The 16,442-nt window shown below is 51.5% G+C and overlaps 1 protein-coding gene across 4 annotated transcripts in view; it reads left to right on the plus strand.

Annotated features, from left to right (window-relative positions):
* Window positions 1-2,590: 2,590 nt before the first annotated feature.
* The window catches only part of FBXO42 (F-box protein 42), a 48,457-nt gene continuing 34,605 nt past the window's right edge, over window positions 2,591-16,442 (plus strand). Inside the window, exons 1-2 of one of the 4 annotated variants that reach the window (XM_034068299.1) lie at window positions 2,591-2,714; window positions 12,808-12,999. In XM_034068299.1, coding sequence (XP_033924190.1) covers window positions 12,933-12,999 — 67 coding nt within the window. In that variant the 5' untranslated portion in view covers window positions 2,591-2,714; window positions 12,808-12,932. The remainder of the gene's footprint in view (window positions 2,715-12,807; window positions 13,000-16,442) is intronic. The other 3 variants (XM_034068300.1, XM_034068302.1, XM_034068301.1) reach the window with 3 other exon arrangements.

The following is a 16,442-nucleotide window of genomic DNA, read 5'->3' on the forward strand; positions in this document are numbered from 1 at the left end:
TTCACTTCTTGAGTGTCTCCGGGTGAGGGTTGTGTCTCACTGCCCCATTCCAGCAGCCTAAAAAATCAATAAGTCAATCAATAAATCAAACCAAAATCAATTAATCCATCAATAAACCCATCAAAATCAATGAATCCATCAATAAATCTCCCAAAAATCAATGACTCCATCAATAAATTCACTTTTTGGACAGGCACTGCAGAACCTGCCCCAAAATCCTTCCTTTTGCCCCCAAAGGCTGCAGTTGCACTGATGGCTCTTCATGTCCTGCCTGCTTTCAGCGTGCGGTGACCCAAGGGATTTATTGGCTCTTTGATGGCTGCATTTACCAGTGTTCAACCCTGGCCACCGAGCCTGCACAAGGTACAGCTTTCCCAATGCTTCCTTCTTCTCCTTGCCTTGGAAGTCGCCTCGAGCTCAGCTCCGCTCAGGATGGGATCAGGCTGCTCGGGATGGATGTTTCCCGGTGGATGCAGGAGCGCTGTGGGGTGGATCCATCTGCGGAACAACCCTGCTTGCTTCGTGTTGGTTTTCCAGCAGCTCCTGCATCCTCCTCACCAGGCTGCCTATGGATGGGCAAAGTTTCCCTATGGATGCCAGGCCGAGGAAGGCTCCCAGCCCAGCTCAGATCCATGTGACAGGAAGCAGTGGAATTCCTTGCAGTGTGGAAGCAGAGGGAAGGAGCTGCTCCATCCTGCACAGCATCAAGCAGGTTCTGTGCCATGGAACCTAGTGCCCACAGAGGAATTCCACTTCTCCCATAGTAACATGGAGCCCTGGGATGGGACGTGGATGAACTGTTGGTGGGGCCTTGAATAGGAAGGAAGAGCTTTGTCAGGACAAATCCTGGGTGTCCCCATGGATCTGAGCTGGGAGCCTTCCTCGGCCTGGCGTCCATAGGGAAGCTTTGCCCATCCATAGGCAGCCTGGTGAGGAGGATGCAGGAGCTGCTGGAAAACCAACATGAAGCAAGCAGGGTTGTTCCGCAGATGGATCCACCCCACAGCGCTCCTGCATCCACCGGGAAACATCCATCCCGAGCAGCCTGATCCCATCCTGAGCGGAGCTGAGCTCAAGGCCACTTCCAAGGCAAGGAGAAGAAGGAAGCATCGGGAAAGCCGTGCCTTGTGCAGGCTCGGTGGCCAGGGTTGAACACTGGTAAATGCAGCCATCAAAGAGCCAATAAATCCCTTGGGTCACCGCACGCTGAAAGCAGGCAGGACATGAACAGCCATCAGTGCAACTGCAGCCTTTGGGGGCAAAAGGAAGGATTTTGGGGCAGGTTCTGCATCGCGTGTCCAAAAAGTGAATTTATTGATGGAGTCATTGATTTTTGGGGGGTTTATTGATGGATTCATTGATTTGGGAGGATTTATTGATGGATTAATTGATTTTGGGGTGGTTTATTGATTGATTTATTGATTTTTTGGGGGGGTTACTGTTTGATTTATTGATTTTTGGGGGTTTATTGATTGATTTGTTGATTTTTTAGGGTTTACTAAATGATTATTAACATTTAGGGTTTATTGATTGATTTCTTGATGATTGATTTTTTTAGGGTATATTGATTTATTATTGGTTTTTTAGGGTTTGCTAATTTGTCATTGATTTTTAGGGTTTATTGAATATTGCTTTTTTAGGGTTTATTGATGGATGTATTGGTGTTTAGGATTTAGTGGTTTATTTATTGATTTTTTAGGGTTAATTGGTGGATTGATTTATCGAGGTTTTGGGTTTACTGATTATCGATTATTGATTTTTTCATGTTTTGTTGATTTATCGATTTTTTGGCATTTATGATTTATTGATTTATTGAGTTTTGGGGTTTACTGATTGATTTATCAAGTATTGATTTTTTTAGGTTTTATTGATTTATTGATTTTTTTAGGGCTTATTGATTGCTTCATTATTGTTTAGGGTTTCTTGGGTGATTCATTGATTTATTGAGGTTATAGGGTTTATTAATTGATTTTTTGGGTTTATTGGTAGATTTATTCATTGGGGGTTACTGGTTGATTTATTTATCGATTTATTGATTTTTTTAGGTTTTATTGATGTATTGATTTTTTGGTAGGGTTTATTGATTGATCCATTGACTTTTTAGAGGGCTTTCATGGAGCAATGAGACACAACCCTCACCTCTGTATCCTTCGGTACCTGAAGTAACACCGCTGAGGTGCAAAGAGCAAAGCGGCTTCCTTCCCTGCGGCTGCTGCTGCTTTCCACACCACAGCTTCCCCCACACCCAGCCCCACACGGCCGCTTCCTAACGCCTGGGGCACGGAACCGGGGACCCGGCTGTGCCTCTCCAAGCAGTAGCCGAGGAGAGAGCCCGGAAAAGCCGCAGAGTCCTCCCCTGTACGGTCGGGGAGGAGCAGGAGCCGCCTCATCCCCTTCTCCACACAGCGACCTTCCTAACATGGCGCCTTCCCTCAGCGCGACCTCCCCAACATGGCGCCCGCGCCTCTCCCAACATGGCGTCCTCCTCCTCCCCATCAGGAGGCCGGGCGGGCGCGGCTTGCCCTTCCCATCATGGCGCCTCTCCCCGCCTCATGACGTGAGGCGGAGCCGCCTGCGCGGTGCGCTCCGGAGCGGCGGTTGGCGGCGGAGGGGAGGAAGATGGCGGCGCCGGTTCCAGCCGTCACCCGGGCGACGCGGCGGACCCGGGGCCGGCAGCCCTGAGGGCCCGGCCTGGCTGCGGCGGGCGGCGGTAGGTGAGCGGCGGGCGCCATGGGGCCGGTACTGACCCTTCCCCGGGGGGCTGCGGCCGGACAGGCCTCGCCCGGAGGGGGCCACGGTGAAGGGGCCGAGCCCCCCTCTTCCCCCCCGGTTATGGGGTGCTGTGCCCGGCCCCCGAGGGCTGCTCTCCCCGTTGAAGGGGGGAAGCCCGTTCCGTGCCCGGCGGGAGAGGGGAACGCAGCCTCAGGTCTTGTCCCTGCTGGGGTTGGGTAAAACCTGCCCTTTTCTCTAAAAACCCTTGGATTTCCCCCAAAAACCAACGTTTGAGGTGCGGGCTGGGGGCGCCGGGGGGTGCCCCCCACCTCAGAGGCGGCTCCTCGGTGTTCTAAAGACAAAGGTGAGGCTCAGCCTCTGTTTCTTCCCCATTGACTCCCTGCGAAGCCACATCTCGCGTTCGTGCCGTGTGTGCCGCTCGCCCTGCGCTTGTTTTGGTCCTCAAAAGCCTTGGATTGAAGGGATGAGGTTGGGATTTAGCAGCACGGCCGCGTTTGGGTCGTTCCTCGCCATTGTCTTCGGTGCTGGGTGGTGAGGGAACGGCTTCGTTTAGCGTCGTTTCCCTTGTCACGGCGGGGCTGGGCTGGGCAGGCTCTGCAGGGGCTCGGCAGGATGCTGTGCAGCCCTCTCCTATCTTTGGATCCCGGTTGGGTTTCCCAATGGAGCAGGAGCTTTGGAATCGTGCTCTTGATAACCTAAAGTCTCATTCATGCTTAGTGGTGGGGGGGGAGAACAAAAGAGAACCGGCCTGAAGTGCTGGGCTGCTTTGTGGTGGGTCGGGTCGGTACATGGGGACGGTGTCCGTGTGTGGATCACCCGATCGAGTACCAGCGATGGTGCTGGGGTTCAAATGGGGTTTAGGTCTCACTGGGGAGCCTGGCTCGTGCTGCAGCTCAGCAGCTGGGAGTCCTCCCCTCTCCTGAAAGGAGCGTGCATTACAATCCATCCATCCATCCATCCCACTGGAGCTTCCATCTGTAACCTGGTGGAAGGATGCTGTTACCCACCGGAGCCTGCATCCGTCCTCTGCCTCGGGCAGCCGCAGGTCCGTGATGCTGATGCAGTGGTTGATAGCACAGCAGTTGCAGCCTGGGCTTGGCCCTGCTGAAGAGCCAAATCTCAGAGCTGGATGGTTCATTCAAGAGTTAAGGGACTCGTTGTTATTCCCACATTTCCGTAGCCCTGCATGTTCCCACCATCTCCCCTTCCTTTTTCCTTGTGCCACAGAAAGGCTCAATGCTGGTGGCTTTCCCTTCGGTTGTGTCCCTTGGGTTTGCCTGGGGTCTGTCTTTCCTTGCTGTCAGAAGTGGGAGAGGAGAGAGCAGGAATCCTGGGCATCATTTGGGCAAGCAGTGAGGGTTGTTCCTGCCCCGTGTCCAGTCCTCACTGTGTCTGTTGTACCTGCCTGCTCCTCGCAGAGACAGAATCACATCCAGTGCTTGTATTCACATAGTGAAGATGTTTGTGCATGTTTTTCCTGCTGTGTTACCTGCTGTTCTCACTGATGGCTGACTCCACCCAAGCAGCATGTTTTTTCCACATTGGGAAGTGAAGCTCTTGGATTTGACAGGATTTTACTGCTCGGCTCCTCAACTTCCCAAGCACTGTGTGTGATTTCCAGGTGTGATTGAGTTGGCTCTGGAGCAGCGACACCAGCACTGTGATGAAGGGGATGGTCCTTTCCCCCTGTGTTCCCAGTGCACAGCTGGTTTGTAAAGGTCTCTGCAGGGCTTCAAAGCAGCCTTGGGGTTTGGCAGCTTCACCCGCTGCCCGTTCCAGCCGCTTCCACAGGATGTGAGTGAGGGCTGCTGGAAAAGGCTTCCCACTTTCTGTGTAAATAGAGCTGCTCCTCGGAGGGAAGTTCTTTTTCCCTGTATATTTAGGCATGGCAAGCTTTGTTGGGAAACACTGAGCCAAGCTTTGCCCTCACAAATTGCCCTTAAGGTTGGACGTAAATAAGCTTCCAGCCCTTGGCTTTGAAATGCCAGCATCGCATGGGGATGTCTGAGAGGGCTTCTGAAAGGTGTCAGAGGCAGAGAGAGGCTCGGATCTGGTCCAGATCTGGATAAAACCCTGATAAGGTGCTCAATGGGTGCTTCTCCAGGTTGGAGCTCCTTTTGAGTGCATTTTCTGACCTGAGTGGGACCGTCTGCAGTTGGTGAAATCCCCGGGAGCTGCATTGAGGTATCTGGGTTGTGCTGCCATTAACAGCTAATGCAGCTTTTGATGTAGTGTAGATATTCAGGTCAAAATCCCTTTTCAACTTGTCTTAGATTAAAGGAGAGCAGGGTGACGCATCCGAATGGAACACTGTGCCTTGTGTTGAGCAACGTGCAGCAACCAGGGCTCCTGCCTTTCAGCAGCTGCAGATGTTCTAGAGCTTTGCTTCATCCACACTGGACCATGCTGTGGTCTCTGTTTATTTCCCCAGTTCTGTGGTATTTGCCTTTGCCTGCTGAACACCTGCTGACACATCTGTGGCTCGAAATGTCTGTTTTCCCCCTATCTAATATAGTCCATGCAACATTTGCAACTCATGTGCTCTGTTTCTCCTGTGTTTCAGACTCCTTTTGAAATGCTTGTCTTATTTTGTCCTGTGCTTTGAGTTGAGTTGGTTGGAAGGGATGGTGTATGGGGTGTCCTGCTGCTGCCTCAGGTCAGGGGTAAGACCAAGGGGCTATCGCTCAATGCAGAATGAAAGATCATTACCCAAAATACATGTTAACCTTAACAAACCCCATATTTGTGATCCCAGCCCACGTTGGTGCTGTTATCCTCATGGTGAGCTTCCAGGGAAGAGGCAGAGTGTGTGCAGGGTACTGAGCCTGTCCAAGAAGCACAGCCCTGCACAAGTCAAGCACTTCCACTGAATCTCTCTCTTGTCACTGCTGTCAGCTGCACATCTGCTGCTCCTGCCACTGTGTGAAGGCCCTTGCCCAAAACACCTTAAGAAGCCCAAAATCAGCTACTTTGTGCCATTGTTGTCACATCCATCCTGCAGTTACTGAGCTCCAGGAGCCACCACCTCCCCTCTGCCCTGTGGAACACGTTCTCTTCCTGCATTTGTTTTTAGGCAGCTGTTTTCTTTCCCCATCACGACTCCATCAAACCTCCTGGACCTTCAGTGTTCAGAGCAGTGGTGACCTGTTCTGCAGACAGGGACATGTGGGATGCTTCAGCCTGCTCTGGATCTGGCTTTTGGATGCTGTGATATCCTGGAGTTTCATGCTGTGTGATGATGTGCTTGGTGTGAGGCCAGGCAGTGGTTATCGGTTCGAAATGGGTGCCCTTGAGCGGCAGAGGTGCTCTCAATTTCCCTTATTTTTTATTTGCTTATGAACATTACACGGATTTGACTTATATTTTGGGGTCTTCTCTTAGTATTGAATATCTGGTAGTTTGAAGCCTCCCTAAAGAGCTAGACATGTAGGACAGAAAGAACTGCTTTCCCCATGGTGATGCACCCCTGACTGGCAGTGCTTTTGCTCCTCAGAACATCACTTTTATCATTAGCTAGGGAATAAAAGAAAAGCCTATAAAAAGAGAAGCCAATTCCCAGCCTGTGTGGAAACCACAGCAAATCTTCCTCCAGCCTGTTGGGTGGCTCAGAAAATGTGTTTTCTATGGATTTGCTGGGTTGTGTTTCCCTGGAGGGGGCTCAGCTGCTCGAAGGTCTGTGCTTGGTGGGGTCGTTGATGCTGTTTGTAGCTCCTCACAGAGTGCGTGGCTCTTCCCTGGGGCTCTGTCCCTATATCCCTGTCCCTTGAAGCCTCAGAGGGGACACAGAGCAGTCCTCCCTGTTCTGTAATAACAGGGTTGCAGCTGCCACCACCCTGCGGGCTGTTTTGCAAGCTCATATCACCAAAGAGGAAAGTATTTCTCCTTCCCTCCCCATCTGCTTTACCTCCCTAACGTCTGAAAGGAATCCTCTGCTCCTGCCAGCACTGCACTGATAGGGACTGCAGGAGACTGCCAGTGGCTCTGATGGGGTTTGGGTGAGGAGGAGACCATGCTGCCTCAGCCAGACCCGTGCCTGCCTCTTAACCAGGCTCTGGTGATGCCCTTCACTGACATCTCGTGCCTGCAGAGCCTGAGGCACCGCTTTTCTCTCCATCCAGTGTGACAAAGGGGTACGTACATAGGCTCAGATCCCAGAGACTGAGGGGTGCTGGCCCTCCCTAGTTGGTATCTTCTGCTACCAACCCCCAGTGATGGGTTGGGCATGCTCTGGGTGAGCTCTCTTCATGGCTGTCAAGGCAAGCACTTAAATCTGTGCCTGCTTTTCAGGAATCTTCCTGTTTTCCCCATCACCTCTTTCTCTTTGATCAGCATTATCGTTTCCAGCTCAAACCCAGAGCTCTTGGTGCTGTGTTCATCTGAACTGGGGGGAGATGGTGGCCCCATTTCTTCAGCACAGGTCAGGGAGCTGGGATGCTCTGTTGTAATCCCAGTGCTGCCCAGGGCTTGTTTGACCTCAGCTTCTCAGTGCTTCTGTATCTATGAAATGGAGTTAATCACCGTGAGCCTGGCACTGGGACACCCGACGCTGTGCTTGTGCCATGTGTGAAGGTGTTGGAAGCTGTGTCAGGCAGGTGGGAGCTCTGTGGCCAGAGGGGTTTCTGTCTGGGTGTGGATTTATCCATGGAAACGCCTTTTTTCCCACCGCTGGGAGAGAGAAAATACTTTCTGTATTGTTGCAATTGCTGTTTAAACAGCTCTGCCCTTCAGTTCTCTGTGGGGTGACCCAGCCTTGCTCCTGGGCAATACTTACTAGATGGTTAACTCTAGAGCTGGCAGCTTTCCTCAAAGGCTCCCTACCAGGAATTACACAGACTGGTTTGAAAGTGAAATGTGGATTTGAGGTGAGTGGACATCATGAAAACCCATGTTAGTGTGTTACACACCCAGTGTGTGCCACATCCCAGCAGCAAGGAGTTAAGATCAGGAGGAGAACACTGTTTGCTGTGCTCAGACACTGCTGATGTCCATGTGGAGATGGTGTGAGATATCTCAGCGCCCTGCTTGCTCACCACAATCACACCATTGCACCAGCTGCTGCCGAGTCAGCACCATCTGAACACTGGGGTATTGATTAAACTGAGCCTTGGCTACTGAGTCTGCACGAAGACACGGCTCTTCCCAGTGCATCCTTCTTCTCCTTGGCTTGGAAGTAGCCTTGAGCTCATCTTCCCTTGTGATGAAATCTCTCCAGTGACTGCTCGACACTTGCGTTTCCCAGTGGCTGGAGGAACATTGTGGGTGTGAATTCAGCTGCAGAGCAACTTTGCTCATTGCAGAACTGAAATCCTTCCCCACTCTTCCTCTTTCCCATGCGGGTGCTAAGCCAAAGACCACATTGCAGGGCGAAACCAGAGGCTTCAGTGTGAGCACTTGGCACGACCGGCTGCCTGACCTTGACCTTGTGTTTGCTTCACTTGATTTGTCTGAGCATTAAACTTCATTCCCAGTTCCTGCAGTGAAACATTAAACTGGAATGTTGCAGCAGTGTTGGAAGCCTTCATCTTGACTGTTTGTCCCACTGGGTGAAGCAACAGGAGGTTGCCTGGTTTCTGTGGTCAGTGCTGCAGTGTGGGAGCTGACACTGATTATTTAAGTCTCTTGAAGTGCTGAAGGACGTCTTGTTTCTCGGTGCTGCCTTTTGTCAGGGTTGTTTTGGAAACAAAGCTTATGCAGTTTGCTTTCCCTCTCACACTAATTCTTGATCCTGTTGTCCCTTTATGCTTGAGTCAACAAAAGGATGAAGGTCTCAGGGCACTGGCACAGGTGCCCAGAGAAGCTGTGGCTGCCCCATCCCTGGCAGTGTTCAAGGCCAGGTTGGACACAGGGGCTTGGAGCAGCTGCTGCAGTGGAAGGGGTCCCTGCCCATGGCAGGGGTTGGAGCTGGAGGAGCTTTAAGTTCCTTCCAACACAAACCAGGCTGGGATTCATTCTATGATCCTCAAACTCCCCAAGTCTCTCAGGACAGGAAAGAGAGAGGAAACACCCTGTGAGTGCCCTCAGTGAAGCTCAGAACCCTGCAGACCAGAGGAGCTCCCAGCAGGAAAAAAGCTGATGGCTGCAGACAGCAGAGACTCACCCACAGGCGATGCGGGTAGGAAGCGACATTCCTGAGCTGCCTGTTGTGCTGGCTGAGCTGAGGAGGTGGATGTGATCCAGGGCTTTCCTGGCCAAGGAAGTCGTGTGCCGGCTCGGACTCTGACACTTGCCATGGTGCTTTTTCCTGTGGCACTGTTTGCTCTGCACGTGGGCACCTCCGGGACCGCAGTGGGAATTGTGCTGGGAGCAGCTGGTTGGAGTCACTGGGCTGTACAGTGCAAAGGAAAGATGTGGTTGTCTCAAAATTCATCCCAACCGCACTGAAAAGCACTGCTGCAGCCTGGCAAAATCAGCCAATGTGTTTGGGTACCTCCTAGTTTCTGTGAGCAAACCCTTCCCAAAGACATTTCCATGGAATTCTTTGGCCTGGGCAGGTTTTCTGGGTGGTTTCAATGTAGAAATGGGCTTTGGGCTGTGTGAAAATGGAAAATAGAGAAATGATGTTTCACACTGGTGTTTTCAGGCTGTGTTTTCCTGCAGTCAGACCTGGGCTGGGTTTCAGGTCAGCAACACGTGTTTTCCACATGGTTCAGCTGTAAATTTGCCTTCATTTACCTGAAACCTGTATAGAGATGAACCAGTTTGGGTGGCTTTCGTGGGTGAAAGAGATGTCTGTGGAGAAGCAGGGAGTGCTGTGTCATTTATGCTGTCCCCACAAGTCATCACAGAACCCCAGATTGGTTTGGGTTGGAAGGGATCTTAAATCCCATCCAGCTCCAACTCCTGCCACGGGCAGGGACCCCTTCCACTGGAGCAGCTGCTCCAAGCCCCTGTGTCCAACCTGGCCTTGAACACTGCCAGGGATGGGGCAGCCACAGCTTCTCTGGGCACCCTGTGCCAGTACCTCAGCACTCTCACAGGGAACAGCTTCTGCCTAAGAGCTCATCTCAGTCTCCCCTTGGGCAGGTTCAAGCCATTCCCCTTGGCCTGTCCCTACATCCCTTGTCCCAAGCCCTTTTCCAGGTTTCCTGCAGCTTTCAGGTGGTGCCCGTGAGCTCCAGCCCTGCTGTGCTGCCTCAGTGAAGGAGGAAGGTGACAGCTCTTTCAGGATGTGCTGTGATGTATTTGCTGCTGTTACCAAATTCTTGCTGTTGAATCATCACCAACAGGTTTGAATAAATCCCATCAGCTGTTTTTATCTGTACAAGCTCGTTATCCTCAACATACGCTCCAACAGGAGAAGCATCTGCCCATTTTCTTGGTAAATCCTCTCTTTCCAAGTCCCAAAGCCTCTTATTTGCGTGTGGAGGGCTCGCTTGCTGGCTCGGCTGCAGCTTTGCCTTCCTTGTGCAGTGAATCACGATGATTTGTTTTGGTGGATCGAGTTCAGGCCAGGCGAAAGCTTCAGCAGGAGCTGGCAGGGAGCCGGCAGATGGAGTGCGTGAGCCCCAAATCCTGCTCCATGCTCAGCCCTACAACGTGTAGGGAGGGTTCAGTGGAGGGGATGGGCAAACCTCGATGCAGAGCAGCCCTTTATTGCCCCAGAGAGGAGCAGGTCTTAAAACAAGCCAAATATGGGTCTAAGCTGCTGGAATGAGCCTTCCTGCATTTGGAAAACCCCAGCTAGGGTTGATATTATGGAGTCATAGAACGGTTTGGGTTGGAAAGGACCTTAAGATCATCCAGTTCCAACCCCCTGCCACTGGCAGGGATATTGCTGGGGTTTGGTTGGATGGATGTAATGTCATTGAGCAGTTACTGATTTGGAGTTGAAGGTGCATACATGGAGGCTGGAATTTCCAGTAGGGAAGCCCAAAGAGCACGGTGCCCTATGTATAGGTGCCTGACCCACCTGCATCACCCTTTTAACCAAAGGTTCAATGTATTTAATGCCTGGTGGGATTAAATTTGAGGCTTCTTGGCCAACAGCACATGTGTGAGCTGAAGTGGTACCTAATAGGTAATAGAACAGCTTATCTTGCACTGCCAATGCCCATCAAGCTGAGTTTCATGGAATCACAGGGTAGTTGGGGTTGGAAGGGACCTGAAAGCTCCTCCAGCCCCAACCCCTGCTATGGGCAGGGACCCCTTCCACTGGAGCAGCTGCTCCAAGCCCCTGTGTCCAACCTGGCCTTGAGCACTGCCAGGGATGGGGCAGCCACAGCTTCTCTGCTTTTGACAGGTTTTAAACAACTTACAGCCTTTTAAAGGTTCATAACAGTGCCAAAAGAAATCAGGAAGCCTCCAAATACCGTTTGTTGTTTGGTTGTTGGGTGCTCTGGGCAGTTTTCTGCAGGGGTTGCTTCTGGTGCTGTTGCTTCTTGGTCCAATTCTTGATTTTATCCAGCTTTTTGGCCAATTCCAAGCTTTTGTCCTGGTTATTCCATCAGCAGATGGGAATGGCCCTTTCTGCTGTGGACACCTGCAGCGCAGCATCACTCACCTCTGCTCTTCCCTCTTGTTCTCATGAGCTGTGCACTAAACCAAGTGTAGAACCCACCTGGAGGTTTGTCTTCCTAGAATAAATCCAATTTCCTTTCTCATTTCCAGTGCTCCTCTAGGAAGATGGGTTAAGCAGGATTTATATTTAGGTTGCCGTGCTGTTTGTGCAATAAATCTTGCTGCAGAATATTATATTCCTGCTTTAGATGAAAGCTTAGACTAGAACTGAGCAGGAATCAGGAGGAGCTGAGAGTTGGTTCATCACCAGAGCAGGAGGATTTCGGGATAACAAAACCTTCTTATTACAGCCATATCAATTACCATTCAGTTGCTCTCATGCTGCTTCATCCCAGCGTGGTGCAGGTTAGCTGGCACTGCAGAATGAAGTCAGCTCCTTTGGAATTTGCCTCTGGATTCTCTGTACAGAGCCTGGTTTAACAGGCAAAGCACAGGCAGGGAGGTTGTGCCGCAAGGTCTGCAGTTGAACTTCACACTCACAGAGGGAATTTAGGAAACCTTTGGCTTTGTGGCTCTTACGTGAAAGCAAAAACACAATTTCCTGTGGAAAAGCAGCTAAAGGGGGTTAGGAAAGGGGAAAGCTCTGCTTCAAAGTGCTTGGAACTGCCTGGTTTGCAGGGCTGAGACAAGCGTGGTGCAGGGATCCCGAGGTCTCACCTGCTCCTCCGGGTGATGCTCCACAGCCCCCCAGCCAGGATATTGTTCATCATTTGCTTTCCAGAGGCTTTGTTTTCCTTTTCTTGACTAAAATCTGCTTTTTCCCTCTCACTGTTGAACCTCTCCTGAAGTTGGGTTTCAAATGGGGTGATTTAACTGGTGCCAGTTTGGAAGGACTGGAAACATCATCGGTGTTTATCCCTACCCTGAATCCAGTGGCTCCCACAGACCTTTTGCTCCCTGTGCTGTTGCTTTCATTAAATAGCACTTCTAGCTAGGAAACATGCTGTATTTTTCCCTTTTATCACTAGAAAAGGGCTTGAGGTTTCTGTAGGGTGACTGATGGTAGGAAAACCAAACTGGAGGTGGGGGGAAGCTGCTGCTGATGGCACAGCTGCACCATACAATACAATGTCATGGAAAATAATCCCTTTCCCAATACAGGCTTGTTTTGCAAGGAAAGCAGCCTAAAATTTACTATTAAATGTGTCTGTTTGATGGAGAGTTTAAAGTGGGTAAGAGAATAAACCCAAAAGGTCTAAATATCTCCATAAATGCTCCCCTGCTGTGGTGATGGGGCTGTTGACAAGCCCAATAAGCAGTTGCAAAGGCAACTGAGGAAGTCTGGAGCGCGTTGGTTGCTATCTCCCAGCCCTAACTGCACACCAGAGCTCCTGCATGCCAAGTGCAATTACCTGTTCTGTTCACAGAGTCCCTGTCTGCTTCCAGCCGGAGCAGGGCTGGGTCCTTTCACACACCTTCATTAGTTTTCCCCCGGTGAGAACATCACCACTGCACTCCTGTTTGGAGAGAGAAGTGTTTTGTGGCATGCGAAAATGAGCGTTCCCTGGTGCGTAACGTGCTCTGACTCAGTCCTCTTGTACGGCCTCTTCTTTCCAGTCAGGAGCTTTCCCTCGGAGCCTTTTCCCCACCACCACTAAAATCTGTTGACTTGAAAAGCCTGCGGGTTCTTCAGGCACTTCTTAAAGCAGCCGAGAGCTGTGGAGAAGAGGAGGTAGCTCGGGATGGGAACCACTGATGCCACCCACATCTGTGAATGGGGGTCCATGGAACCAGGAGAGGTGCCTGCAGGTAGGAAAACCTTGGTGGGTCAAGAGGGGGTTTGCAGGAGCAGGCTGCAGCCTGCCTTGATACCATTGCCAGGCTTCAAGGAGTGTTAAACCTCATTGTTCTTTCTGTCCACATTTAATAGTCCTCATCTGGAGAGGGGCTTGGGACAAGGGCCTGTAGGGACAGGCCAAGGGGAATGGCTTGAACCTGCCAGAACAGGGGAGACTGAGCTGAGCTCTTAGGCACAAGCTCTTCCCTGTGAGGGTGCTGAGGTGCTGGCACAGGGTGCCCCGAGAAGCTGTGGCTGCCCCATCCCTGGCAGTGTTCAAGGCCAGGTTGGACACAGGGGCTTGGAGCAGCTGCTCCAGTGGAAGGGGTCCCTGCCCGTGGCAGGGGTTGGAGCTGGAGGAGCTTTAAGGTCCCATCCACCCAAACCATCACTCTGTGATCTGTTTGTTCCACTGCAGTGGGTAATTACTTTAGCAGAATAAATAGCAGGTTCTTAAATAATTCCAGGAGGGGTGAGAGGGAAAATTGAAGTGCTCTGAAAGGAGGAAAAGAGTTATAAAGTGTTGTGCCAACTGGCAGAGACACAGCTTTTAGGAAGGGCCAATCTGATCAGCACTGGCACAGCCCCGTTCAGTTGCCCTTCTAGCGTTTCCTTAGGTGTTATTTTAAGTAGCTGCAATTCCTCCTTGGTAGAGCTTCAGCCTGATTTCTGAACACCATAAACCATTGCTGCTGCTGCAGTATAAAGGCTCTTCTCGGAAACCAGAGGCTTGGAGGGTGCAAAATGGGATATGATGCTTCAAGGGGCTCGTGGTGACCAACGCAGATCGATCCAAGCAGAGTGGGGCTGTTGGATGCATCCCAGCAACTTAATGGAGTTGTACTTTTGGATGAGACACAAGTGCTTCAATCCCTTCCCTGCGGCTTCTGGAGTGCTCTGAGGTTCATTTTAGCCCTGACCAAGCTGCAGCCCCCCTCAGTGCAACCAGAGAGTGTCTGAGAGCCAGGATGGGTGAGAAAGCACCTCCTGCATCCCCATTAAGGGCAAGCAGGACAGAAACACTGCTCTGATGTAGGAAAAACACCTCCATGGGATGTTCTCCTGTGGATCAGCTGAATAGTTGCTAATAGGAGCTGCCTGGGATGCTTGAGCTCCCTTACATGGTTTGCTTTTCCCTTTTCCAGTGTTGGAGCAGGGGTCTGGGACAGGGTTTTGATGCTTTGCACTCAGGGGTTGTTATTCCCAGTCTGTTGTTCCTGTGTTCCTGGCTTGAACCTGCCTGAGGGGAGACTGAGCTGAGCTCTTAGGCACAAGCTGTTCCCTGTGAGGGTGCTGAGGCGCTGGCACAGGGTGCCCAGAGAAGCTGTGGCTGCCCCATCCCTGGCAGTGCTCAAGGCCAGGTTGGACACAGGGGCTTGGAGCAGCTGCTCCAGTGGAAGGGGTCCCTGCCCGTGTCAGGGGTTGGAGCTGGATGAGCTTCAAGGTCCCTTCCAACCCAGACCAGGCTGGGATTCTGTGATGTGCACAGTTGGGTGATGTTTGAGGCAGTGAAGGGTTTCCTGCTCCTCCCGTCTTCTTAAATTGGCCTTAGAGATGCTGTTCTAGCCCTTAAGCTGTGATTGCGCCTGTGATGAGCTTGTGTTTTTCCCAAACCTACTCCAGAGAAATGAAATTGGGATTTAAGGATCGGAAAACCCCTCCTAGGCAAGCATTCATTCCTGCCTTTCCCAGCTGACATCTTCCAGCAGGTTTGGGATGTTGCCGTTGGGAATCACACACAACCTCTGCTTCCAAACCCCAGCACCACAGCACGTCTGTGGGAGCCTGGCGAGCCGAGGCTTACGCTCCACGCTGTCACCCACAGGTGTCCTCTTGGATCTGATCTGGATGCAGCCAGGCTCCTGTTTGGGTCTGTAGCACGTTCTTCGGTTGTGAAACACCTCCTCTGCCTGGGTGCATGTGCTGCTCCAGTTTCCCAACCCGCCTTCCTCCAACCTCCCCGCATCCAGAAGCTGGAATACCAGCAGCTTGGCTTCCTGCCATGCTGTGTCAGGCTGGAGATCAGTGCATGCTCTTCACAGTGATGGATGCTTTGGCTTGGAAAAGCCCCAGCCCTCTGGGTTGAATCAGTTTTTTTTTAGCCCAGCTCCACTTGTTCTTTTTTTTCCCTTCGTTTTCCATTTGTTAACCCTTGGGAATCGGTGCTTTCTCTGCTGTGTAATGCAGTTTGCTGCTGTCAGCAGGGGGTTCCAGCCCCTCTCTGTCACAACATTGTCTCGGAGAAGGATTTGTGACGCGGGAGACACCAGAGCATCTGTCAGGATGGGAACTGGGAGTTTCATTTTGACGTGGTTTCCAGTGCAGATTGACAGCCCCTGGGGCTGACAAAAGCAGAGCAATGCTGTCAAACGTCAGGTTTTGAGCAGGAATTAGTTGTCAGGGAAAGCTTTTCCACCCTGAATCTCTGCTGTCTGCTATTCCCATGGCTCCTGTGTGCGTGCCAGCCTGGGAAAACCCTGAGTTTAGCTGGGGAAGGCAGTTGGAGATTCCCAGACTGGTTTGGGCTGAAGGGACCTTAAAGCTCACCCAGTTCCAACCCGTGCCATGGGCAGGGACCCCTTCCACTGGAGCAGCTGCTCCAAGCCCCTGTGTCCAACCTGGCCTTGAACACTGCCAGGGATGGGGCAGCCACAGCTTCTCTGGGCACCCTGTGCCAGCGCCTCAGCACCCTCACAGGGAACAGCTTCTCCCTTATCTCCAACCTGAACTTCCCCTGTTTCAGTCTGAACCCATCACCCCTTGTTCTGTCACTCCAGTCCCTACAGTTTGCATCTCTGGCAGCTTGTTACAACAACTTAGTTGACCTCAGAGCAGCTTCCAATATCTGAAGGGGGCTATAGGGAGGCTGGGGAAGGACTCTTCATCAGGGACTACAGTGATAGAACAAGGGGTGATGGGTTCAGACTGAAACAGGGGAAGTTCAGGTTGGAGATAAGGAAGAAATTCTTTACTGTAAGGGTGCTGAGGCACTGGAATGGGTTGCCCAGGGAGGTTGTGAATGCTCCATCCCTGGCAGTGTTCAAGGCCAGGTTGGACAGAGCCTTGGGTGATATGGTTTAGTGTGAGGTGTCCCTGCCCATGGCAGGGGGATTGGAACTGGATGAGCTTAAGGTCCTTTCCAACCCAAACCATTTTATGGTTTTATGATTCCTCATAACCAGTAACTTAAATTCCTTCCATCCATGTTTTCTGTGGTACTGAGAGTTTGTTTTTACCAAACTACTACCTCCTTGTATTGAAGTGTGTTGGGCTAGAAGCTGTGTCTGAATGTGTCTTGAGTTGGAAGGGACCCATAATATCCATTGTGTCCAACTCCCTCCTCCTCACAGGCTTACCTAAAGCTAAATAATGTGACGGGATTGGTGCCATGAGAACTTCCCTGGGGAGACTGCTC

Source organism: Melopsittacus undulatus, chromosome 12, assembly GCF_012275295.1.
Source record: "Melopsittacus undulatus isolate bMelUnd1 chromosome 12, bMelUnd1.mat.Z, whole genome shotgun sequence".
NCBI classification, from domain to species: domain Eukaryota; kingdom Metazoa; phylum Chordata; class Aves; order Psittaciformes; family Psittaculidae; genus Melopsittacus; species Melopsittacus undulatus.